At 43.1% G+C, this 25,616-nt stretch overlaps 1 protein-coding gene across 1 annotated transcript in view; it reads left to right on the forward strand.

Moving 5' to 3' along the window:
* Positions 1–25,616, forward strand: part of B3GLCT (beta 3-glucosyltransferase) — a 120,432-nt gene that overhangs the window by 34,712 nt on the left and 60,104 nt on the right. Inside the window, exons 5-6 of the mRNA XM_004386032.2 lie at positions 13,479–13,555; positions 14,053–14,164. Coding sequence (XP_004386089.1) covers positions 13,479–13,555; positions 14,053–14,164 — 189 coding nt within the window. The remainder of the gene's footprint in view (positions 1–13,478; positions 13,556–14,052; positions 14,165–25,616) is intronic.

Below are 25,616 nucleotides of genomic sequence, written 5' to 3' on the forward strand. Positions count from 1 at the left end.
ATTTAAAATTTGCGTTTTAGACGACTTGTTTAGTAGGGGACTTAGCTTGCCACTAGGTGGCAATATTGGTTTTACGTTTAAAGACACGTAATTGGGCAATATCATTAAGCAATATTCCCCTCCCCCAGCCTTAAATTTCTGAGATAGTAAATACAGGGTCTAGACTAAAGCAGTAAAGAAGCCTCCCTTTAGTTATAAGGTAGTCTGTTACTCTTAATTCTGAAACTTTTATCTTTGGTGAAAGCCAGCTAATAGTAATCTAGACGTTACGAAAAAGGTTTTAACACTTGGATTTAATTTGCTCACAAGACCCAGAACGTGCCATTATGGCCTAAAAATCCCAAAGCCAAACCCGTTGCTGTCGAGTCTATTCTGACTCATAGCAACCCTATAGGACAGAGTAGAACAACCCCACAGGGTTTCCAAGGAGCGGCTGGTGGATTCAAACTGCTGATCTTTCGGTTAGCAGCTGAGTTCTTAACCACTGAGCCTCCAGGGCTCCCATTATGGTTTAGGTCATTTTATATTTGGATTAACACTTCTTCTGACAATTGAAATAATCGGAAAGATTTTGTACTTTGCAACTGTACTTGATACTGGATATATGTATTTCCTTCTAGAGTTTTTAAAATTCAAGCTTATTCCATGAATGGCATTTTAGAAATCCAGACAATTGTCGAGAGCTGAAATGGAGTCTGTAGACAGTCCTTGGGGGGCAGTAATGAGACCCCTCGGGCTAGGAGTATATGAAGATAGAGAAACGAGGTTGGAGGTTGACTTCCAGAACGGAATGCTGAAATGCACGAAGCTTGGGGAGTAGAGCCACCTTAAAGGGGCAGGATGGCTCCCTCGTTCATGGAAACGTAACTGGAGCCTGTTCTAAGACACTGACATATTCCTGAGAAGACAGGACAATTTCTTAAGAGAGAATACTCGGTTAGGAGGGGCTCAGTCAGCTGTGGAAGTTTATTGTTATTAGCTGTCATCGAGTTGGCCCCCCGACTTATGGTGACCCCATGCACAAGGGAACAAAACACTGTCTGGTTCTGCGCCATCCCCATGATCAGTTGCGGGTTGGACCATTGTGATCCATGGGGTTGTTACTGACTGATTTTCAGAAGTCCATCACCAGGCTTTTTTTCTAGTCTGTCCTAGTCTGGAAGCTCCTCTAAAACCTGTTCGGCATCACAGCAACACGCAAGCCTCCACTGACAGAGGGGTGGTGGCCGCTCATGAGGTGCATCGGCCAGGAATTGAACCTGGGTCTCCCGCATGGAAGGGGAGAATTCTACCACTGAACCACTGTCCTTTTGTGGAAGCTTACCCGTTAAAACCCATTGCCGTTGAGTCGATTCCGACTCATAGCGACCCTACAGGACAGAGTGGAACTGCCCTGTGTGGCTGTAATCTTTATGGAAGCGAGTCTTTTCTCCTGTGGAGTGGCTGGTGGGTTCGAACTGCAACCTTTTGGTTGGCAGCCAACTGCTTAACCACTGGACCACCGGGGCTTCTTGTGGAAGCTTGGAAGGGGCAAATCTAAGAGGCAGAAGTCGGAAGGGCATCCTCAGTGCTATTCTGAGGAGCATGCTGGCTCCTGGAAGGATAAAGCCGCATCCCACGGGATGGCTGGCGGGCACGTACGCGGCTGACAGAGCCAGATGTCCGGGGCTGTCATGCCACCAGGCTCCTGAGCTGTGAGTCTTCAGGTTGCAGGTCTGGTTTTCTGCCTGCATTTACCCACCATGAACATTCACAAAAGTTGCTCGGTGAGGGAGGAACCAGCAGTAAATTTTATCGTTGAATATTTATCTGGTAGCGCAGATAGTCCATTTCCATTCCTCCCACAATGTCAGCTGTCTAGAGCTGCTGTTTATGTATTCATCTCTCCTCTCAGGGTGGTGCTTGGATACGAAGCCTGCCAAAAATTAAGGTGCGGAAATGTAATGGTTTCTGTGATTATTCATCTGCTCCTGGCTATTCTCTTTGTTCCTGAGAGTCATTACCTATACCTGGTTTGCCTTAAGGTGCTAAAATGTGGTCTTCTTAAAAACACGAGCATTTTTCATCCTTACAATGTGGATATAAAAACAAGAGCCTAAGCTACATTTCTACTTGAAGTTTAATACTGTACTTGGGACTGGAATGGTGAGACTGCGTCCCTTGTTTCCTGGAATAGTTTGGGCTCATTATAGGTTGTCGTCCTCATCGTCAGTTTTGAAGCTTGTAATTGATAACGGCTCTGGAGTTTATAATGATATGTTTCTTTTAATCAGTAAGTCGTTAAGTTGTACCAAGTGCTGTTTTCTGTGCAGAGTGCCTGTCTAGATTACTGTGGAGCACAGTGTTCGATGGAATTGTAAAAGGTGCTTGTTCTTTGAATTACTTGTAAGGTTGTTATTGTTGGGTGCCATCACGTTGGTTCCGACTCGTAGCAACCCCACGTGACAGAGTAGAACTGCCCCTTAGGGATTCCTAGGCTGTAATCTTTGCGGGAGCAGGCGGCCAGGTCTTTTTCTTGCGGAGCCACTAGGTGGGTTCGAACGGCTAACCTTTTGGTTAGTAGCTGAGTGCTTAACCATTGTACCAGCAGGGCTCCTTACAAAGTAAGTGGTAACAATTTTATAATATAAGGGACTATACCATTAAGTAGAAATTAGAAGTACACCATAAGTATATTGAAGTATTTATTCAACAAATAAATATAAATTGGGCATCTGTAGTTACACTTGGTATTTCTGAATAAAAAAAGGATATCTGTTGATGTAGTTGAACTGTGGTTTTGGTGAAGAATATTGAATATGCCATGGACTCCCAGAAGAATAAACAGATCAGACTTAGAAGAAATGCAACCAGAACGGTCCTTAGAAGCCAGGATGGCGAGACTTTGGCTCCCTTCCTTTGGATAAGTGATCAGAAAAGACCAGTCGCTAGAAAAGGCCATCATGTTTGGTAAAGAGCCAGTAAAGATGAGGGAAACCCTCAGTGAGATGGATTGACCCAGTAGCCTCAACAGTGGACTTGAGCATACCAGCGATCATAAACATGGTGCAGGATCAGGCAGTGTTTCGCTCTGTCACACGTAAGGTCGCCGTGAGTCGGAGGCAAGTCAGTGACAACTAACAGAACAACCAAGGTCATTGTGTGGAGCCAATATGATTAACACTGGAAGCCATCTAAGAATTTAAGAAGTAAAGCAATCTGTTAAAAGTATGAGTTAATCTGGTGCCAATTGTGCAGGTGAAGGCTCAGAGGATGCAGAGGGAGGTCCTTTGTGGAACTGGGTGGGAAAGGCAACAATACTTGCTGCAGGGATGTAGGTTTAGAACATAGTTCTGGAAGACGCCGGCCTGAATGTCAGGAAGCCCTGCTTTTGGCATGTCAGGTGGAAACTGGAATCTGTAAAGGCACAGTTTGAGGGAGTAAATAAAGCCTGCATTAGGGGTGGAATCGTGATGTTTTTTGGGTTGGAATGGATAGTAAGTAAGGTTGGTGAGATGGGGGATGTGGTTGATGAATATGGGGTTCCTGAAAGCAAATCTGTAGATATAAAATTATAGATACTGCTTTCCTGAGTTTATTTCCCCTGCATTGATTATTGATGTTAGAAAGATTGACTCCTTAAAGAGATACACAAACAAAAAGCGAAGTGGACAGAAGAACAAGATGTGCCTGGCTACCACCACTGACCGATCTGACAGGGGGCACAATAGATGATCCCAGATAGAATGGGAGAAAAATGCAGAAGAAAACTCAAATTCTTAAAAGTGTAGACTTACCAGACCACCTGAGACCAGAGGACTCCCTGAGACTATCACCTGGAGACTCTCTTTCAACCTTGAGCCAAAACTATTCTGAGATCACCTTTCAGCAGAAAAGCAGAACGACACAAACAAGATAGAGGCTATTACCCGTTAGATCGGTACTCTACTAAAAAACCATCTGCATGAGTCCGAAAGGTCAACATTTAATCCAGAGCAAAGATGAGGATCGGGGGCAGGGAAACTAGAGCTCTGGAAATGGAACAACCGGAACGCATGGGAGTGAGAGGACAGAATTTAGGATTGAGGAGGCGGGAGCTGAGTTATGGACAGAGCCACACATAAATTATGATTCCATTTTTTAAGGCAACCTGCAATTACAGAAGAAATTCTAGAAGTAGGGGATGCTTGTCAGGACAGTTGGGGGGCAGCTGTAAATTACACTTCTATGAGGGACGTTGTATTGCATTTTCTGCTTTAGGCCAAACGGAGACAGACCAGCTGCTTTGAAAACTCCGCTTTCCTGCTTCCCAACTCGGCAGGTTATGAAGAGAACCACAGCCTCAAAGCTGGTTGCCTCCTTTTGCCATGACACTGTGACGTGTTCATTTAAAACCTGGCAGCATCTTAACCTTAGAAAGCTATGATTTGTTTTTTTTTTTGCTTGTTCACAGAAAGTTTTGGAAATGACCTTTCTTTTTTTTTTTATTGTGCTTTGGGTGAAAGTTTACAGCTCACGTTAATTTCTCATGCAAAAATTCATACACATTTTGTTATGTGACACTAGTTGCAGTCCGTATAATGTGACAGCACGCTCCCCCTTTCCACCCTGGTTTCCCGTGTCCATCCAACGAGTTCCTGTCCCTTCCTGCCTTCTCATCTCGCCTCCGGATGGGAGCCGCCCATTTGGAATGACCATTTTCTTGAGAAGAGTTGGTCAGGCCGTGGCTCATTAGTTTATTAAAAAATCATCATTTTTATAAGTTAAGTTAGGAAAGCAACAAAGCGTTTCATAGATGAATCTGAAGAAGCTTGGGAAGGAGGGCCTTGCCTTTTTCTGTCTTTAGAGTATTTCTTTCGGCAGGAGATGGTGTGAGGTTCTTCATAGAAGGTTAGTTTGGAGAGTCACGCGTGTCATTTACTGCTTCAGCTCTCACGTCGTCTGTCACGAAACTTCTTTTTAAGGGAAAATAATTGGATGCTTTATTACCCACCAAAAGTTCCTATTTTATTTTTTTGGGGTAGTAACTGATAGGTGTTAAGTTATTTATTAAACTGGAGGCCTTGTTTCCTTGCTGTTGAATACGAGTTTATTCATCCATTTATTTAGGAAGTCTCTATTGAGTGCACTTTATGCGAGGACCCAGGCGAGACGCCTCAGGTGAAAATGGTACAGTGAGGCTGAGTCTGCTGCCTCTGGGCCCAGGCTGTGCGGGTATGCAGCTGCGATGAGGTGACAGGGGTCCACATTTGCATGCGCTGGCTCTTGCCTTGGTCTCTACTGCCACCGCTTGACACTGGATGCAGATGGCACCACCAAGGGAATGAATTCTAAAGTGACCTGCTTGTTTGGGTGGCAATAGTTAAGCACTTGGTAGCTAACCAAAAGAAAGGTTAGTGGTTCGAACCCACCGAGTGTCTCTGTGTGAGAAAGATCTGGCGATCTGCCCCTATAAAGATTACAGCCTAGGAAACTCTATGGGACAGTTCTACTCCGTCATATGGGGTCACTATGAGTTGGAACCACCAGGGCTCCAGGATCTCATTACTAGACCTATAAATTGTGCTCAATTATTATATCTTAAATTTCTTCAGTAAAAAAATATTGTGGTGCCTTTGAGTCTATTCCCACTGATAGTGACCCCACGCGACAGAGTAGAACTGCCCCACAGGGTTTTCTGGGCTGTCATCTTTACGGAAGGAGCCCTTGTGGAGCAGTGATTTAGAGCTTGGCTGCTAAGCAAAAGGTTGGCAGTTTGAATCTACTAGCCGCTCCTTGGAAACCCTACGGAGCCGTTCTCCTCTGTCCTGTAGGGTTGCTATGAGTCGGAATTGACTCGATGGCAACCGTTTTTTTGGTTTAATCTTTATGAGAGGAGCCCTCGTGGAGCAGTGGTTAAGTGCTGGGCTGCTAACCGAAAGGTTGGTGGCTTGAACCCACCAGCCGCTTTGTGGGAGAAAGCTGTGTCAGTCTGCTTCTGTAAAGATTACAGCCTTGGAAATCCTATCACAGTTCTACTGTGTCCTATAAATTTGCTGAGTCAGAATCGACTGGACGGCAATGAGTAATGGTAATGGGTAATCTTTACGGGAGCAGGTCACAGGGTCTTTCTCCAGTGGAGCCCCTGGCTGGGTTCAAACCTCTGACCTTTTGGTTAGCAGCCGAGCACCTAACCAATGAGTCACTAGGGCTCCTTTTGCGGGAGTAGTGAGACATATAGTATATGGGACCAGGGTTTGGAGTAGAGACAGAGGGTTGGTCATAATCATTGCTGTTAGGTGCCATTGAGTCGGTTCCGACTCACAGCGACCCTGTGAACCACAAAACGAAACACTGCGTGGTCCTGTGCGATCCTCACAGTCGTTGCTATGCTCGAGCCCATTGTTGCAGCCACGGTGCCAGTCCATCTCGTTGAGGGTCTTCCTCTCTTTCGCTGACCCTCTACCAAGCATGATGTCCTTCTGCGGGGACTGTTCCCTCCCGACAACGTGGCCATAATCATAGCGGGCTTTAATTGAGACTTCATCATTAGCTCAGTGCACTGTGTCCCACGCCTTTCAGGCATCAGCTCACTTAACCTGTGCAGTAGTAATTGTTACTCTCCCCGTTTTGCAGAGAGGAAGCTGAAGTTTGGGGGCTGAGTGAGTTGCCTGTGATCACCTCACGTCCCTCAGTAGTGGAGGCAGTGCTGTATCTCATTTCTGACCGGCTCCCCTGCCCCCTGCCCCACAGGTGTGGTGTTCTGGTGCAGCCAGATGTGTGGAAACAATTCCACGTCGGTTAGTAAGTAGTGTCTGCCCGAGCCCTCCTGTTCACGCTCCATACCTGGCCTTAGTTTTCTTTGTAGTGTTTGCCTCTGTTGTTATATTAAATCTTTATTTGTTTATTACCTGTCTCCTTCACTAGAACGAGAGATCCGAGAGGGCAGGCACTCTGTCTGCCTTTCACAGCGAGATGTTGCTGTTGTTAGCTGATGTTGAGTCGGTCCTCAGCTCATGGCGACCCCAGGCACACAGAACGAAACGCTGCCCAATCCTGCACCATCCCCACGTTTGGTTGTAGATCAAACCATTGTGAGCCATAGGGTTTTCATTGGCTGATTTTTGGAGGTAGATCACCAGGCCTTTCTTCCTAGTCTTAATCTGGAAGCTGTGCTGAAACCTGTTCAGCATCATAGCAACATGCAGGCCTCCACAGAAAGATGGGTGGTGGCTGCACATGAGGTGCATTGGCCGGGAATCGAACTCTGGTCTCCCTCATGGAAGGTGAGAATTCTACCACTGCCTCATCCCAGCAGGATACCCAGTTGCTAGAACAGTGCCTGGTACGCCGTTCCTCGATAAATATTGTAAAACCAGTAATAATAGCCATTGCATGCTTCCCATGTGCCAAGTACTGTTGTAAGTGCTTGAGATGTGTTAACTCACTGTGTCCTCACGACCATCGCCCCGATCTTAGAGCCAGGCTAACAGAGGCACAGGCAGGTTCCAGAGCTTGTGAAGAAAGATCGTACGGCTCAGAAGAGATGGAGCCTGCATTTAGGTGCAAGTACTTTGGCTCCAGGAATCTTGTCCTTAATCACTAAGCTTGACTGCCTTTTGTAAATGAACGATTAGTTAAAACAGATTTATATGAGCTATAAATACGTACTTAGGAATGCATTTTCAAGTAAAAGCCAACAAAAATCCAACCTATTGCCGTCGAGTCGATTGCAACTCATAGTGACCCCACATGTTGCAGGGTAGAACTGCCCTGTAGAGTTTCCTAGGCTGTAATCTTCAGGAAAGCAGACTGCCACCTCTTTCTCCATCGGAGTGGCCGGGTGCCTTTGAACCGCTGACCTTTTGGTTAGCAGCTGAGCTCACTTAACCACTGCGCCACCAGGGCTCCTTTCAAAGTAAATAGGTTTATAAAAATACAATTAATAAATAATGAGGCAGTAGTCTCTTTTCTTAGGAAAGCGCAGTGAAGATTAAAACACACGTCTGGAAGAAACTGTATATTTAAAATACACACCCAGAAGGTACGCTATTAGAGCATCAAATGTGATCTACTGATTACAAGTGACTAGTGGGTTTCTAAAGGCCAGTAAACCTGTCTGATGTATGTTTCCAAGAGCATATTATCCGTCTCTGTTCTTATCCCTGTAAGGTACATTACCTCTCACCGAAGAAATTATGACAACAAGCAGATGTTAATTTTCATCATGATTTATTTGCTGGTCTTAAAACTCAGTTCAGGGCTTAGGAACTATGTCATAGCCAGAATTTGGAAATACAGTTGAACTGGAGAAGTCTTAAAACAGGACTCATTCTTTCAGAAGCTTTGCCTGATTCTGAACAAATGTGTTGGCTCTGGTTTTCTATTACAGCATTTGGTCTGAACAGTTAGACTGAAGTAGACCACACGTGCATGTACTGCTAAGACTGTAGTAGAATTATGAAATGCTGCACGAGATACAAATAGTGGGAAACAGTATGTTGACAAGGCGCAGAGACCCACAGCATGGGGTTGTTGATGTTGGGTGCCGTTGAGTCCATTCTGACTCATAGCAACCCCATGTGACATAGTAGAACTGTCCCGTAGGGTGTTCTAGGCTGTAATCTTTACAGAAGCAGATCACCAGGACTTTCTCCCGCAGAGCCACTGGGTGGGTTCCAACTGCCAACCTTCCAGTTAGCAGCTCAGTGCTTCCCTGCTGCTGTTAGCTGAATTCTTTCCATACAGTGGCATGAAGACTCAAGTGGTTCAAAACCAAATATGCCAAATAATTGCAGTTACAGTATTTTTAATATGAATCTGTTTTACTCGATGTTCAGCCACTGGCTTTTTCGTTCATGCTGTTAATATTTCTAAATGTAGATTTTTAATGTTTTTTTTTTCTCCGTGTGAAGGATAATGAGCTTTCTCAAAACATTTTGAGAAAGCTCGGCCACGACATTGGAGTCAAACTCCTTTCCCAGAAGAAGATGAATATGTACGAGACCCGGCTAATGCCTTCGTGTTGGTTTTAAATTGATTTGTTCTCAATAATTATTGTTGTTTGAAGCAGATTGCCAGGTCTTTAACCCACAGAACTGCTGAGTGGGTTCAAACTTCCATCCTCTCGATTAGCAGTCAAGCGCTTAGCCACGGTGCCACCAGGGCTCATCCAGTAATAGTTAGCTACCTTAAATGTGAGTATATGTTCAAGGCAAGTACTGACCGAGAGGCCAGCAGGTTTCCTGGCTTCCAGGTAATGATTCTCACATCAGCAGATGCTGATGATGGAAAAAAAGGTGAACTTCGGTTAAGAGAGATATGTGGAGTTGACATAGGAAGTTTAAATTACTGTGAGCAACTTCTATATTTTCTCTCCCTTTTCCATCCTGAACCCACATTTGTTCCTTTATACTTTTAGCCCCTTTTTGCTTGCCTCTAGGGAGCCCCGGTGGCGCAAATGGTTAAGCAGTCAGTTGCTAAGTGGAAGGTTGGTGGTTCAGACCCACCCAGCGGCTCTGCAGGAGAAAGACCTGCCGATCTGCTCCCGTAAAAATCACAGCCAAGAAAATCCTGTGGGCAGTTCTGCTCTGTCACATGGGGTGGCTGTGCATTGGAGTTGGCTTGCCACCGAACAGCAGCGTGCTTGCCTGTGTTGTGGCAATATCTCATGATTGACAGCTTTGCCGTACCTTTTAGGGTCGAAATAGTAGCGTGGTGTCTTGGTCATCTAGTGCTGCTATAACAGAAATGCCACAAGGGGATGGCTTTAGTGAAGAGAAATTTATTCTCTCACAGTCCAGTAGGCTACAAGTCCAAATTCAGGGTGTCAGCTCCATGGGAAGGCTTTATCTCTCTGTCTGCTCCAGAGGAAGGTCCGTGTCATCAATCTTCCCTTGGTTTGGGAACATCTCAGTGCAGGAACTTCAGGTCCAAAGGACGCGCTCTGCTCCCAGCACCGCTTTCTTGGTGGTGTGAGGTTTCCATATGTCTCTGCTCACTTCTCTCTTTTATATCTCCAAAGAGATTGGCTTAAGACACTATTTAATCTTGTAGACCTCATCAGTATAACTGCCACTAATCCATTTTATTACACCATAGTGATAGAGTTTACAACACATAAAGAAATCACATCAGATTACAAAATGGTACACCATCATACAATACTGGAAATCATGACCCAGCCAAGTTGACAGATATTTTTGGGGGACACAATTCAATCCATGACACATGGTTTGGTGAATGTACACCATTTAGGTTGACAACAGACAGTTGCTGCGTGCATGAGGGCCTTACTATATCTTTTATTTCAGCCAGCTGGTGGTAGTGTTGATGTAACAACTTAATTTCCCCTCGATTTTTCATTCTAAAACTCTATCTCAACCATCCATCCAGTTACTATTAAAAAGCTTGTTTTGTATCTAAAAGAGCTATAAGCTGGTGACACAGCACCTTTAAACCTGTTGCCGTTGAGTCGATTCCGACTCTTAGCGACCCTATAATACAGAGTAGAACTGCCCTGTAGGGTTTCCAAGGAGCAGCTGGTGGATTTAAACTGTGGTCTTTTTGGTAAGCAGCCGAGCTCTTAACCACTGAGGCACCAGGGTAGCACCTTTAAGGAGTTCTGAATCTTGTGCTGGTGATAGATAGAACGTAAGTTATTACAATATCAAGTGGTAAGAACTGAGATAAGATCATTTGATGGAAAATTCTATTAGGACCTTTTCAGTTCTTTATCTTATGGGTGCACATATGTATAATTATGTGTATGTCTGTCTGCATATTCATAGATGTGTATCTGCCCAGGGACCCCTGGTGGTACAGTGGTTAAGTGCTTGGCAGGTATCATGGATTAAATTGTGTCCCCCAAAAAATATGTGTATCAGTTTGGCTAGGTCATGATTCCCAGTATTGTAAGATTGTCTACCATTTTGTAATCTGATGTGATTTCCCTGTGTGTTGTAAATCCTATCATTATGATGTAATAAGATGGATTAGTGGCAGTTATATTGATGAAATCTGTAAGATTAGATAGTGTCTTAAGCCAATCTCTTTTGAGATATAAAAGAGAGAAGCGAGCAGAGAGACACGGGGACCTCATACCACCAAGAAAGCAGTGCCAGGAGCACAGTGCATCCTTTGGACCTGAGGTTCCTGCGCAGAGAAGCTCCTAGACCAAGGGAAGACTGATGTATCAAAAGGACCTTCCTCCAGAGCTGGCAGAGAGAGAAGGCCTTCCCCTAGAGCTGACGCCCTGAATTTGGACTTGTAGCTACTAGACTGAGAGAGAATAAATTCCTCTTTGTTAAAGCCATCTGCTTTTGATATTTCTGTTAGAGCAGTGCTAGATGACCAAGACAGTTGCTAACCAAAAGACGTGATTTGAACCTCCCCAGCTCCTCCATGGGAGGAAGACCTGATGATCTGGAGAAAGACCTGGGATGTGCTTCCATAAAGAATACAGCCAAGAAGACCCTATGGGGAAGTTCTTCTCTGTTACATGGGGTTGCTATGAGTCAGAATCAACTTCACAGCTTACAGCAACAACAGCAGCAACATATTTTATCTACACTACGGGATTTTTAAGCATTTATCTCATGATTCTGTCATCTTGACACAAGTATTTTTTTATTTTCTGGTTCCCTTCCATTCTCTGTCCATATATGGTTATTTTTAAAATAATTGGAATCATGTCTTTTTTTTTCATTTAACATAGAGACATTTCTATTATAAAGTCTTCATTGTAATTTTAATTGCCATATAATTGCTCATCAGCTACTTTTTTTTATTAAAACTTCTTTTTTTAGCCTTGGCCATTTCTTTTGCAATCTCGTTCACATTAGCATTTGCACGTAATTATTTCAGAGTTTATGCAAATAGTAATGGCATTGCTTTTCATTGCACGTGCTCTTTTGCTCTTACATCAGCCCCATGAATACGTATATAGATTGCAGTTTTTAAAAGACAATGAAGATTACTGCCTAATTCAGAGGCAGTGGTAGGAAAGCTGAATTACGTATACTGCAGTGTACTGGATGCCTTCCTTTTCCTCTTCCTCGCGTACCAGGTTGTTAGTCTGCCTTAAGCTCTGATGACTGCTCTTGCATTTCACATTTGTACGTGGAATTTGAAATTAACACCACATAAAATGAAGAATTGAGGTTTATTTAATTGACGATGCTAAAAACCATTCTCTTCTTAAATAATTAATTTTTATGAACTTTAAGACTGGTATGGAATCCACATCAGTACAGTAAGAATTTCAAGTACTTAAGCATTTATTAAATTCTTTTGCCGACAGTAGTTACCAGGATATGTGTTTATAGTTAGTTGAAACACAGTAGATACTACAGGTTACTGGGAGAGGGGGTTGAGGTTTCAAGCATGTTAGAGCTGAAATTCCTGAGAGACTTTTAGCCTGTAATGATGTGAAATACGTTGAGTAGTGCTTTACTTTAGAGGTGACATTCGTAGCTTTAAAATATTCTCTCTCTCCCCCCATTTGTGTTTAATCACAGTTGATCTTATTTCTGAATATTCTGTTTATAATCTGGAGCTTCATTATTATGCCATTCCTGTGGTGGCCCTGGTGGCGAAGTGGTTAAGAGCTCGGCTGCTAACCGAAAGGTTGGAGGTTTGAACACCAGGAGAAAAGGCCTGGTGATCTGCTCCCTGAAGATTATAGCCTGGGAACCCCTATGTGGCAGTTCTACTTTGTCACATGGGGTTGCTGTGAGTCAGAATCAACTTGACAGCACCCTTATTGCCTGAATATTTAAGGATTACGTTTCTAGTAGTTTGACCCAAAACTTCTTCATTAGCATGGTGTTTTAGTGTTTTTAGGGGACTTTAAAAATGATTTTTTTATATGACATGTAACATTGGGTATTATATCCTCTCATTTAGCCAAACCTTTTTTTCCTACGTGTATGACATGTTTTGCATAAAATCAGAAAACCTCTTTTTGTGCCTCTGAGCTGTCGCTGTCTCCTCCTGGGCTCTGCCCTCCAGTCCTCCTCACAAACCTGCAGGTCTCAGGTCAGCTCAGGGTCTCTCTGAGGACCTCCCTGGAGCGCTGTTCCTTCCCTGGGTAGTGGAGAGGTTGTGCGGATTAGGCTGAAATCCTTCACTTCCAGTAGTCTGAAGAAGAACTGGAAATAAGAGAGTGATATGAAGAGTAAAATGTCATGTCTCTAAAAATACCCGTTTTAAACCACATTTTTGTTTAAGGAGCCCTGGTGATGCAACAGTTAAGCGCTCGGCTGCTAACCAAAACGTTGGCGGTTCAAATCCACCAGCTGCTCCATGGGAGAGAGACCTGGCGATCTGCTCCTGTAAAGATCATAGCCTAGGAAACCCTGTGGGGTAGTTCTGCTGTGTCACATGGGGTCGCTATGAGTCGGAGTCGACTTGTCGGCACGTAACAAGTGTTTATTTATTTATTTTAATTCAAGTGGTCATCTTATATTTTTATTTCTCTGTGAGATACATATATATATATGTGTATATTTTCCCATCAGGAACTCCCCCGAGTTGTTCTTACTCATCAGCTGGTGAAGCTGGAAGGCGCCTGGACCATCCTTCCCTTGTTACCACAGTACGTGTAACTTTAAATGTTTATACATTGTTGACATCTCTGAATACTTTCATGCTATCTAGTTTTCTTATTAAGAGGATGTGTTTTTCCTTTGAGTCCATAAATGAAGTAATCAGAGCTTTGTTTTGTATGATTACTACATTTCTCAAGTTTCTTGATGATTAGTTCTTAGTAATGAATAGCTTTTGTTTTAAATGTGTTTCTTTCTTAAAAGGTGAACTCGGTGTACGTCAGGTTGGCATCTGGAAATTATCTGTGTTTTGAGCTGGTGTTGTTGCAGAGAGAACTGTTTTACTAAGTGCATCTGTTTCATAGAACGTTAGTACTGAACCTTCCCGTAAGCTGAAACGCTATACGTTAAAGAAAAATATAAGAGAAAAAACATCCAGAGTTCTTGCTGCTTTGTATGCGTTTCATCCATTTCCTACTTAAAAGTTTTAAACTGTAGTATAAATTCATGTCATAGAGGTGATTACTATAACCTATTTCTCTGTCAGCTTTTCTGTGACATATAGCAGAAATTCGTCATGGATTTTCTTCTGTGAAGAAGAGACGAGAATACAAATTCCAAAACTCTTAGAAGTACTCAGAAGATATGACCCAACTAAGGTGAAGTAAAATTTCAGTACCTGTACTTATCCTTTCTGGGAAATGCTTAAAAGAAGACTTAATTTTGATTAAGAGGTTTTTGAAGCCAATAAAAGCCATTTAAAATTCTGAGCTGTTAAAGAGAATGAAATAATAGTTGACCATCTGGAAGCTATGTTATAACTCTTCTTGTGTAAACTGCTTTGAATTAAATGACTCGCTTTGAGGTTTGTAGCTTATGGAGGGATGCCTGTTATAATGAGCCATTTGTAAATGAAAGAAAAATCTATTTATACGTGGTAGCAATTTCAGAGAGTTTAAAAATTATAGCCTAGAATTCAGAAGCAGTTTACCTTAGAAATAAGCTTAAGTTGGCTATTTCTCTCTTTTTTTCTTTAATTGTGCTTTAGGTGGAAGTTTACAGCTCAAGTTAATTTCTCATACAAAAATGTATACACATATTGTTTTGTGACATTAGTGGCAATCTCCACAATGTGACAGCACACGCCTCCTTTCTACCCCAGGTTCCCTGTGTCCATTCAACCAGTTCCTGTCCCTTCCCGCCTTCTCATCCTGCCTCCGGACAGGAGCCGCCCATTTGGTCTCATGTATCTGCTTGAACTAAGAAGCACACTCTTCATGAGTATTATTTTATGTTTTATAGTCCGGTCTAATCTTTGTCTGAAGAGTGAGCTTCGGGAATGGTTTTAGTTCTAGGTTAACAGAGCATCTGGGGGCCATGTCTTCTGGGGTACCTTCAGTCTCAGTCAGACCATTAAGTCTGGTTTTTTTTACGTGCATCTGAGTTCTGCTCCACATTTTTTTCCTGTTCCATCAGGGACCGTCTGTTGTGTTCCCTGTCAGAATGGTCATTGGTGGTAGCCAGGCACCATCTAGTTCTTCTGGTCTCAGGCTGATGGAGTCTCTGGTTTATGTGGCCCTTTTGTCTCTTGGGCTAATAATTTCCTTGTGTCTTTGGTGTTCTCCATTCTCCTTTGCTCCAAGTTGGTTGGCACCAACTGATGCATCTTAGATGGCTGCTCACTTGCTTTTAAGACCCTAGACGCCACTCAACCAAAGTGGGATGCAGAACATTTTTTAATATACTTTGTTATGCTGGTTGACCTAGATGTTTCTCAAAATGGTTATTTCTCTTAATAGACAATGATTGTATATTATTTTACATAGGAAATACTTGTTGATAATGGCCCCTGGACACTCTTTTAACCCAGAACTGAAACCATTCCCGAAGCCCACTCTTCAGACAAAGATTGGACAGGACTGTAGAACAAAAAATAATACACGTGAGGAGTGTGCTTCTTAGTTCAAGCAGATACATGAGACCAAATGGGCGGCTCCTGTCTGGAGGCAGGATGAGGAGGCAGAAAGGGACAGGAACTGGTTGAATGGACACAGGGAACCTGGGGTAGAAAGGAGGCGTGTGCTGTCACATTGTGGAGATTGCAACTAATGTCACAAAACAATATGTGTATACATTTTTGTATGAGAAATTAACTTGAGCTGTAAAGTTTGACCTAAAGCACAGTAAGAAAAGATAAAATAAAAAAACAAAGAAATATTTGTTGAGCGTGCTTCCTGCACCACGCATCGGTCCACATGCATCTCACAGAACAGCAGGCAGAGAGGGACCTTTAGAAAGCAATTACCGTTGACCGTGAGCCGTCTTACAATAAGGCAAGCCTAGGGTGCTGAAAGGGGCCCTGGTGGTGCAATGGTCAAGTGCTTGGCTGCTCACCGAAGGGTTGGTGGTTCGAACCCACCCAGGGGCTCTGTGGGAGAACAGAGCTGGCAGTCTCCCTGGGAAACCCTATTGGGCAGTTCTGCTCTGTCACACAGGGTCACTAGGAGTTGAAATCGACAGCATCCCACAACAACAACAACAACAACAAGGGTGCTATGAGACGCACGTAGCACAGGCATTGGCCCTGATCTGGGAGGGTCATGGCAGGAGTTGACACTTGATCGGCATCCTGTAAGATAAGTAGAACATAGCAGGGGACAAAGAGAGTGTTCGAGGCAGAGGGAGCAATGTTTTAGAAGGCCTGGAGGTGAGAAGGCCTACAGCTCCACTGCTGCTTTCATGTTTTCCAATCTTACTTTATTTTGTGCAGAGTTGATGTAGCAGCTGGATCTTGTTTGCCTCTGAATTCCTAGCACTGAGCAGAGTGTTTAACACTTAGTAAAAAAACAAACAAACAAACAAAAAACCTGTTGCTGTTGAGTCGATTCTGACTCCTAGCGACCCTGTAGGACAGAGTAAAACTGTCCCACGGAGCTTCCGAGGAACAGTTGGTGGATTCGAACTGCTGACTTTTTGTTTGTTTGTTTTTTTTTTAATTGTTGTAGTTCAGATGAAGTTTACATTTCAATTTAGTCTCCCATACAAAAATTTATACATACACTGTTATGTGACCCTAACTGCTTTCCCCATACCGTGACAGCACACTCTTCCTTTCCACCCCTGATTCACCATGTCCATTCAACCAGCTCCTAACCCTCTCTGACTTCCCATCTCACCTCTGGACAGGAGCTGCCTGTTTAGTCTCTTGCATCTACTTGAGGTAAGACGCACACTCCTCGCGAGTATCACTTTATGTCCCACTGACCAGTCCAATCCCTGTCTGAAGATTTGGCCTCGGAACTTGTTTTAGTTCTGGGCTGATAGAGAATCCAGGGGCCGTGCTTTCCGGGGTTCCTCCAGTCTCAGACCATTAAGTCTGGTCTTACTAGAATCTGAGTTCTTCACCCCACCTTTCTCCTGCTCCATCAGGGACTATCTGTTATGTTCCCTGTCAGGGCAGTCATTGGTGGTAGCCAGGCACCATCTAGTTCTTCTGGTCTCAGCCTGATGAAGTCTCTGGTTTATGTGGCCCTTTCTGTCTCTTGGGCTGATACTTTGCTTGTGTCTTTGGTGTTCTTCATTCTCGTTTACTCCAAGTGGTTACGAATTGATGCATCTTAGATGGCAGCTTGCAAGCTTTTAAGACCCCAAACGACACTCAACAAAGTAGGATGCAGAACATTTTCTTAATGAGCTTTGTTATGCCAATTGACCTAGATGTCCCCAGAAACCATGGTCCCCAGATCCTACCCCTGCTGCTCTGTCCCTCAGAGTGTTTGCTTGTATTCAGGAAACTTCTTAGCTTTGGTTTAGTCCAGTTGTGCTGACTTTCCCTGCAGTGTGTGCTGTCCTTCCCTTCACCTAAGATAATACTTGTTGTCTCAGTCATCTAGTGCTGCTCTAACAGGAATACCACAAGTGGATGGCTTTAACAAAGAGAAGTTTATTTCTTGACAGTCCAGTAGGCTACAAGTCCAAATTCAGGATGTCAGCTCCAGGGGAACACTTTCTCTGTTGGCTCTGCAGGAAGGTCCATGTCATCAGTCTTCCTCTGGTCTGGGAGCTTCTCTGCGCAGGAACCTCAGGTCCAAAGGACGTGCTCTGCTCCCAGCACTGCTTTCTTGGTGGGATGAGGTTCCCATGTGTCTCTGCTCGCTTCTCTCTTTTATATCTCAAAAGAGATTGCATTAAGACACTGATCTTGTCAAGCTCATCAGTATAACCTCATCACAGTGATAGAATTTACAACACATGAGGAGATCACATATAATCTCATCATAGTGATAGAGTTTACAACACATAAGGAAATCACATCAGATAACACAGTCATACAATACTGGGAATCATGACCTAGCCAAGGTGCTACACACATTTTTGGGGGGACACAATTCAATCCATGACACTTGTCTACTATCTAGTTAGTGAATAACCCTCTCCCTCCCTTCCCACCCTTGTAACCATCAAAGAATGTTTTCTTCTGTGTTTAAACCTTTTCTTGAGTTCTTACAGGAGTGGTCTTATACGATATTTGTCCTTCTGTGACTGACTAAATTCACTCAGGGTAATGCCCTCCAGATTCCTCCATGTTATGTTTCACAGCTTCATCGTTGTTCTTTATCGTTGCGTAGTATCCCATCGTGTGGATATACCATATTCATCTGTTGATGGGCACCTAAGTTGTTTCCATCTTTTTGCTATTGTGAACAGGGCTGCAGTGCACAGGGATGTGCATATATCTATTCGTGTGACGGCTCGTATTTCTCTAGGATATATTCCAAAACTGCTGACTTTTTGGTTAGCAGCCAAACGCTTCACCACTGTGCCACCAGGGCTCCAGCACTTAGTAGGTCGTCAGTAAATATTTGTGAATGACTCTTAGTTTCCTGAGGAGCCCTGGTGATGCAGCGGGTAAGTGCTCGGCTGCTGAGAAAGGTCGGCAGCTGCTTCGTGGGAGAAAGATGTGACAGTCCACTTCTGTAAAGATTGTGTCGTCAGGTACCGTTGAGTCAGCTCCGACTCATAGCGACCCCACGTGCAACAGAATGAAACACTGCCTCGTCCTCATGATCATTGCTGTGCTTGAGCCTATTGTTGCAGCCACTGTGTCAGTCCATCTCGTCGAGGGTCTTCCTCTTTTTCCCTGACTTTCTACTTTACCAAGCATGTTGTCCTTCTTCAGGGCCTGATCCTTCCTGATAACACGTCCAAAGTATGTGAGATGTAGTCTCGCCATCCTTGCTTCTAGGGAGCGTTCTGGTTGTACTTCTTCCAAGAAAGATTTGCTTATTCTGCAAGTCCATGGTATATTCAGTATTATTCACATCACCATGATTCAAAGGCGTCAGTTCTTCTTTGGTCTTCCTTATTCATTGTCCAGCTTTCGCATGCACATGAGGTGATTGAAAATGCCATGGCTTGGGTCAGGCACACCTTAGTCTTTAAAGTGACATCTTTGCTTTTGAACACTTTAAAGAGGTCTTTTGCAGCAGATTTGCCCAGTGCAGTGCATCACTTGATTTCCTGACTGCTGCTTCCATGGGTGTTGATCGTGGATCCAAGTAAAATGAAATCCTTGACAACTTCAGTCTTTTCTCCATTTGTCATGACGTTACTTATTGGTCCGGTATTGAAAAGTTTTGTTTTATGTTGAGGCGTAATCCATACTGAAGGCTGTGGTCTTTGATCTTCATCACTAACTGTTCAAGTTCTCTTCACTTTCAGCAAGCAAGGTTGTGTCATCTGCATAACGTAAGTTGTTAATGAGTCTTCCTCCCATCCTGATGCCACGTTCTTCTTCATATAGTCTAGCTTCTCGGATTGTTTGCTCAGCATACAGGTTGAATAAGTGTGATGTAAGGATACGACCCTGACGCACACCTTTCCTGACTTTAAACCACGCAGTATCTCCTTGTTCTGCCTGAACGACTGCCTCTTGGTCTATGTACAGGTTCCTCATGAGCACAATTAAGTGTTCTGGAATTTCCATTCTTCACAGTGTTATCCATAATTTATTATGACCCACACAGTCGAATGCCTTTGCATAGTCAATAAAACATGGGTAAACATCTTTCTAGTATTCTCTGCTTTCAGCCAGGAACCATCTGACATTGGCAATGATATCGCTCGTTCCACATCCTCTTCTGAATCCGATTTGACTTTCTGGCAGTTCCCTGTTGGTGTACTGCTGCAGCCGCTTTTGCATGATCTTTAGCAAAATTTTACTTGTGTGTGATATTAATGATGTTAAAGATTACAGCCTTGGAATCCCTATGGGGCAGTTCCAGTCTGTCCTTCAGGGTCGCCATGAGTCTGAATCAACCGAATGGCTACATTGGTGTTTTGGTTTTGTATTCGTTTCCTAGGGTTGTTGTATCAAATTAGCACCAACTTGGATGACTTAAAACAGAAATGTATTCTCTCACAGTTTTGGAGGCTTGGAGTCTGAAATCAAGGTGTTGGCAGGCCTGTGTTCCTTCCGAAGGCTCTGGGGAAGAGTCCATCCTTGTCTCTTGTAGCTTCTGGTGGTCGCCGGCAGCCCTTGGGACTGTTGGGGTTGTGGCAGCTCAGCTCCAGTCCCTGCCTCCATCTTTACTTGCCGTCTTTCCTCTGTCTCTGTGTCTGTATTTCTCTCTTCTTGTAAGGACACGAGTCACTTGAGATGTAGGACCCATCCTGATCCGGTATGACCTTGTCTTAACTTGATCCCATCGGCAGAGACCTCATTTCCAAACAAGGTCACATTCACAGGTTGCTGGTAGATGTGAGTCTTAGGAGGAACACTGTTCAACCCAGTATAATGACCAAATAACTCTAACATCAGCTTTCTTGCTGGGTGACACTCAAAAACTTAGGAGGTTTATCGGACTGTGTCTGGAATATGGTAGGCCTTGGGGATATGTCCAGAGCAGATCAGACTCTTGAAGAACCCCAGGTTACAACCTGATCACTTTGCAGGATTTTTTAAACTGGGGATTGGCAGAATTGGGCCATTCCTGGTACCCTGCCCACCCACATCCTGATGCTCACTCCAGAATTGAATCCAATTTAATGAGGATATGGGGAATGAAAGGTGAGCCTCTAGGTGCCTGCTTGGTGGGTTTTTTTTTTAATTGTACTAGGTGAAGGTTTACGGAACAAATATTTTCTCATTAAACAGTCAGTACACATATGGGTTTATGACATTGATTAACAACCCCAGTTTTTTTCTTTTTTTTTTTTTAAAGGTTGCTTTCAGTTGCCCTCAGGTTGACTCCAATTCATGGCGACCAGCTCATGGCGACCAGCTCATGGCGACCAACTCATGGCGACCTTATGTGTGTTGTTATTGTTGTTGGTTGCCTTTGAGTCGGTTCTGACTCATGGCGACCCCATGTATGTAGAGTAGAACCACTCCGTAGCGTTTTGAAGGCCGTGAGCTTTTGGAAGCAGATCGTCAGGCCTGTCTTCTGAGGCACCTCCGGGTGGGTTGGAACTGCCAGCCTTTCGGCTAGAAGTCAAGTGCCTAACAGTTTGCACCACCAAGCAACTCCCTGCTTGGTATTTTCTTTCTCTTATTGGTCAGGGTTTTTTTTTTTTTTTTTTTTTTAAAATAATATTGTGTTTTTGGTGAAGGTTTACACAGCAGTTTAGGTTCCCGTTCAACAATTTCTACAAAAGTCGTTCAGTGACATTGGTTACATTCTTCACAGTGCGTGAACATTCTCATTATTTCTGTTCTGGTTGTTCCATTTCCATTAATCTAGTTTCCCTGCCCACTTACATTCTCATCTTTTGTTCCAGAGTAATTGCTGGCAGTTTGGTCTCATAGAGGTGAATTTTAAAAGGAGCCCATTACTTACTGGTGATGTTCATTATTTTTTGAGCCAGTCTATTATTTAGCTGCAAGGTGGCCTTGGGTTAGTTTCGGTTCAAGGTTTGAAGAGTATCTTAGGGTGGTAGTCTTGGGGAGTCCTCCAGTGTCCACAAGTCCAGTAGGTCTGTGTTTTCGTTTTTAGGAATTTGAGGTTTTCTTCTCCGTTTTTCTCCCATTCTACAAGGGTCCATCTGTTGTGGCTCTGATTAGAATGGTTGGTGGTGATAGTCAGGTACCATCTAGTTCTTCTGGCCTCAGTGTAGATGAGGCTGTAGTTCATGTAGACTGTTTGTCCTGTAGACTAGTTTCTTCTTTGCGTCTCTGGTTTCCTTCTTTCTCTTTAGCTCCGGGCATGTAGAGCCTGCTTGGTGTTTTGATGCAGATGCAAAACGTGGAACAACAGTGATCATTAGATTGATTTCCCAAACACTGGAAAGTTTATTAATGTCATAAAACCACTAGTTCCAGTAATCTTTAAATTCTGGAAAGATCCATGATGATTTCTCTTCAAGCTTTTGATTTCTAGGAAGGTGCAGATGTAATTGGATGAGAAGGTTGTTAAGTTTAAAAAAGAAAAAAAAAAAAGATTCCTTCAAAGAAGAGAAGAATTATGACTCTTTCTTATCCAGTCTTTTCAGATGATGCCAGCCAGCATCTGTGTACTTTTTGTCATGTTTTATGTGCAACATTTGTTAGGTTTTTATGTTTCCTTTTGATCTGAGAATACTTTTAACCTTTTTTTAGGGTGTAGGCGTGTCAGCCTCCTCCTGGTGTTCATTTCACCCAGAGATTATTTCCCATCATTCGTAGCTCTAATTCTGTACAGAAGAGGGTGACTCACTGTGCTTTTTCATGAAAATTGGAATGATACATTTAAAGTTCAAAGTCAGTTCGTGAAAAGCAAGTACAGAACAGGTATAATGGGGGGTGTTTTTCCCCTCTCTTCTGAACTTTGCCATGTGAAAAAAAACATCTAGGATGCTGTATTTCTTTTGAAACTAGCTCAGACCAGTGTGGTTTCTTTCCCCCTGCCATTTGAAATTTAGGGAAAAAATCAGAAAGCACACCTGGCTTTGATATTAACATGAACAAACTGCATGAAAATAATAAATTATTTAATGTATTTGATATCAGGTATTTTGATTTTGACCTTTTCTTCCTTCAGTGTCATTCATTCTAATGCAAATTTATGCTGTTATACAATATTTTAAATGGAAAGCTTTAATTTTATTAAAGTAATTAATTTTTATTAGGTTACCTTCTGGGTGATTTCTGTCAATTTACATATCTTGTTTGACGTCCTTCCCCACCCACAGCATGCTTTTAATGTAAGTGTGCATTTGCTGAAGTGTCTTGACTTTTTCGATTTATTAAATAGAGGTTACACAGGTGTTGGTAATGAGTAATTCTCAGATATTAATAGAACATCATCTGAGTTATTCTTTTAAAGTTCATCTTGAATGTAATTATCCTTTTCATGTGACATAGTCATTGAGAAAGATGGAGGACCATCTCTTTCCATAGCTTCTATATTCATTTTTCCCTTAGTTTACAGTATAACCTTTCTCCATAAAAATATTGAAGAACAATCTTATATATGGGGTAATAGCTGAACATTGCCATTAGTAGATAAAACTTAAAAATATGTTTTGCATAAAATTAAGTTTGGAACAGGAGATTGTAACAGTGAAAGATTAGTGGGAAAGGTGCCCACATATACAGCAGTGTTTATTTTCTTTATATATACAAAGAGAAAGAGAGAGATTTGTCTATTTATCTCAAGGAAATGGCTCACGTGGTTGTGGAGACTGTCAAGTCCCAAATCTGTGGGTTGGGTGTCAGGCTGGAGGCTTCTCCTGACTTGTGGTTGCAGGGGCTGACGAACCCACAATTGACAGGTCAGATGACAGGCTGTTGGCTCATGGGGCTGTGGAACCTGGCAGATCCCAAAATTGGCAGATCAGATGGCAGGCTACTGGCTCACAGGGCTGCAGAAGCTGACGAATCCCAGAATCGGCAGGTCAGACAACAGACTGCTAGCTCAAGTTCCGAGAACTGGAGGTCAGATGATGACGAGCTGAATACAGGATCCAGAGCAAGGGAGAGCCTTGCCAGAGCATCTGTATATATATTGGATGTAGGTCACATCCCCAAGGAAACTGCCCTTACAGCACAGTAAGAGTGGGACTTGAGTAAGGATGGGACTTGAGTAAAGGTGTGACTTGAGTCACGCCCTCTCGTAAGGGTGTGACTCAAGATACACCCCATGCTAATCCTGCCTCATTAATATATAGAGGTTGGGATTTACAGTACATAAAACGGAGGATAATTATATAATGACACAAAATGGAGGTTAATTACATCAGATCACAAAATGGAAGACAACCACACAATACTGGAAATCATGGCCTAGCCAAGTTGACACATAACATTAACTAACACAAATGGTATGTTAAATATAGTGATTTTCATATTGGTTAAGGTTTAGTAGTTTGAAAATAAGCTATATTATTGATTTTATTTTTAAAAAATATTACATTTTCGATGTCAGTTTGAGGTCATTTGCCTTTTAAGTATTCCTCATGTCCAGTGACAGTTTATTCATAGACAAAGTATCAAGAAGAAAATGATCAGGTAGATCTGTGATACTAAACATATAGCTATGCTACTGATGGTCATACATGTTCAGTTTTGACCTCTCATTGATTTGATGAAAACTAGGACCATGGGAGGTATTTGGGATGCAACCATAAGCAGAAGAGGGCTCTTAAGAAATAGTATCTTAAAAGGGCACACCATCCCAGGGACAAGGATGAGAAGGCAGGAGGGGACAGGAAAGCTGGTAATAGGGAACTCAAGGCTGAGAAGGGGAGAGTGTTGACACCTTGTGGGGTTGGCAACCAATGTCACAAAACAGTATGTGTATTAATTGTTTAATGAGAGACTGATTTGCTCTGTAAACCTTCATCTAAAGCACAAAAAGAAAAAAAAAGTAGTAGTATCATACCCTTCCTGCTTGTATTTTCTGATATGGAATAGGTGGTGTGGTTGTGATGATAGGATAAGAGATAAAAAAAGTATATTTAGAGCAACTTTTTGTTGTGTGCTGTCGAATTGATTCTGACTTATAGCAGACCTACCTATAGGACAGAGTAGAACTGCCTCGTAGGGTTTCTTAGGCTGAAATATATACAGGAGCAGACCACCAGGTCCTTTCTTCTGTGGAGTGGCTGGTGGATTCGAACTGTTGACCTTTCAGTTAGCAGCTGAGTGCTTAACCTTTGTGCCACCAGGGCTCCTAGAACTTAGGGTACTTGATTTAAATTACGTGCTTTCATTTCTTCAGTAGGGGAGAGTTGCCTTTTAAATCTCTCCTGCGGTTGCTCCATTCCTTTAACATAAAACAGTTGAGCACTATTACATGTTAGGTATAGTGGGGTACAACACTGAACAAAATGGATAGCATCCCTGCCACAAGGAAGGGATATTTTTGTTGCAGGGAAGATAGACCAAGGCTTCCAACCAGTTCGAAACATTTCAATCATGGCTGATGGAAACAAGAGCAGCATATGCGTTGCTTAGCAACCAAAGCTCTTGCCTATCAGGTTTTGTCCTGACTAGGAAACAGTGCTGCTCCTCTCAAAGATGGCGGCCGACCACGCTGCTTAGTATCTCTGGAGAGCAACACACATTCAAAGTGGCATGATTGACCACCATCTTTGAACGGGGCAGGGCTGTTTCCTAGTCAAGACAAAGTCCAGTGGGCAAGAGCTTTCGTTGCTATGCAGCGCATACACTGCCTTTGTTTCCGTCAGCCGTGACTTTCAAATCAGTTCAAAGCCTTGAGATAGGCAATAAACAAAAATGCAAATAAATATATAATGTGTCAGGTGGTAATAAGTACTGTGGAGAAAAATGTAACAGAAAAAGGGGTTAAGGATGGATTGGGGGTGGCTAACTTATTATGTAGGGGGTTGAAGGAACCCTCACTGTTCAGGTAACATTTGAGCAGAGTGTGAAGGAAATAAGGGAGTGAGCCATGTGCTGTCTGCTCCTATATCAAACTGCCTGTTTAATATGTCCAGGGAGCCCCAGTGGTGCAGTGGTTAAGCGCTTGGCTGCTAACTGAAAGGTCGGTGGTTTGAACCCACCAGCCGCTCCATGGGAGAAAGAAGTGGCAGTCTGCTTCTGTAAAGATTTACAGCCTTGGAAACTGTATGGGGCAGTTCTACTCTGTTCTGTAGGGTCACTATGAGTTG

The sequence above is a fragment of the Trichechus manatus genome, unplaced genomic scaffold (assembly GCF_000243295.1).
Source record: "Trichechus manatus latirostris isolate Lorelei unplaced genomic scaffold, TriManLat1.0 scaffold00153, whole genome shotgun sequence".
Classification (NCBI taxonomy): Eukaryota; Metazoa; Chordata; class Mammalia; order Sirenia; family Trichechidae; genus Trichechus; species Trichechus manatus.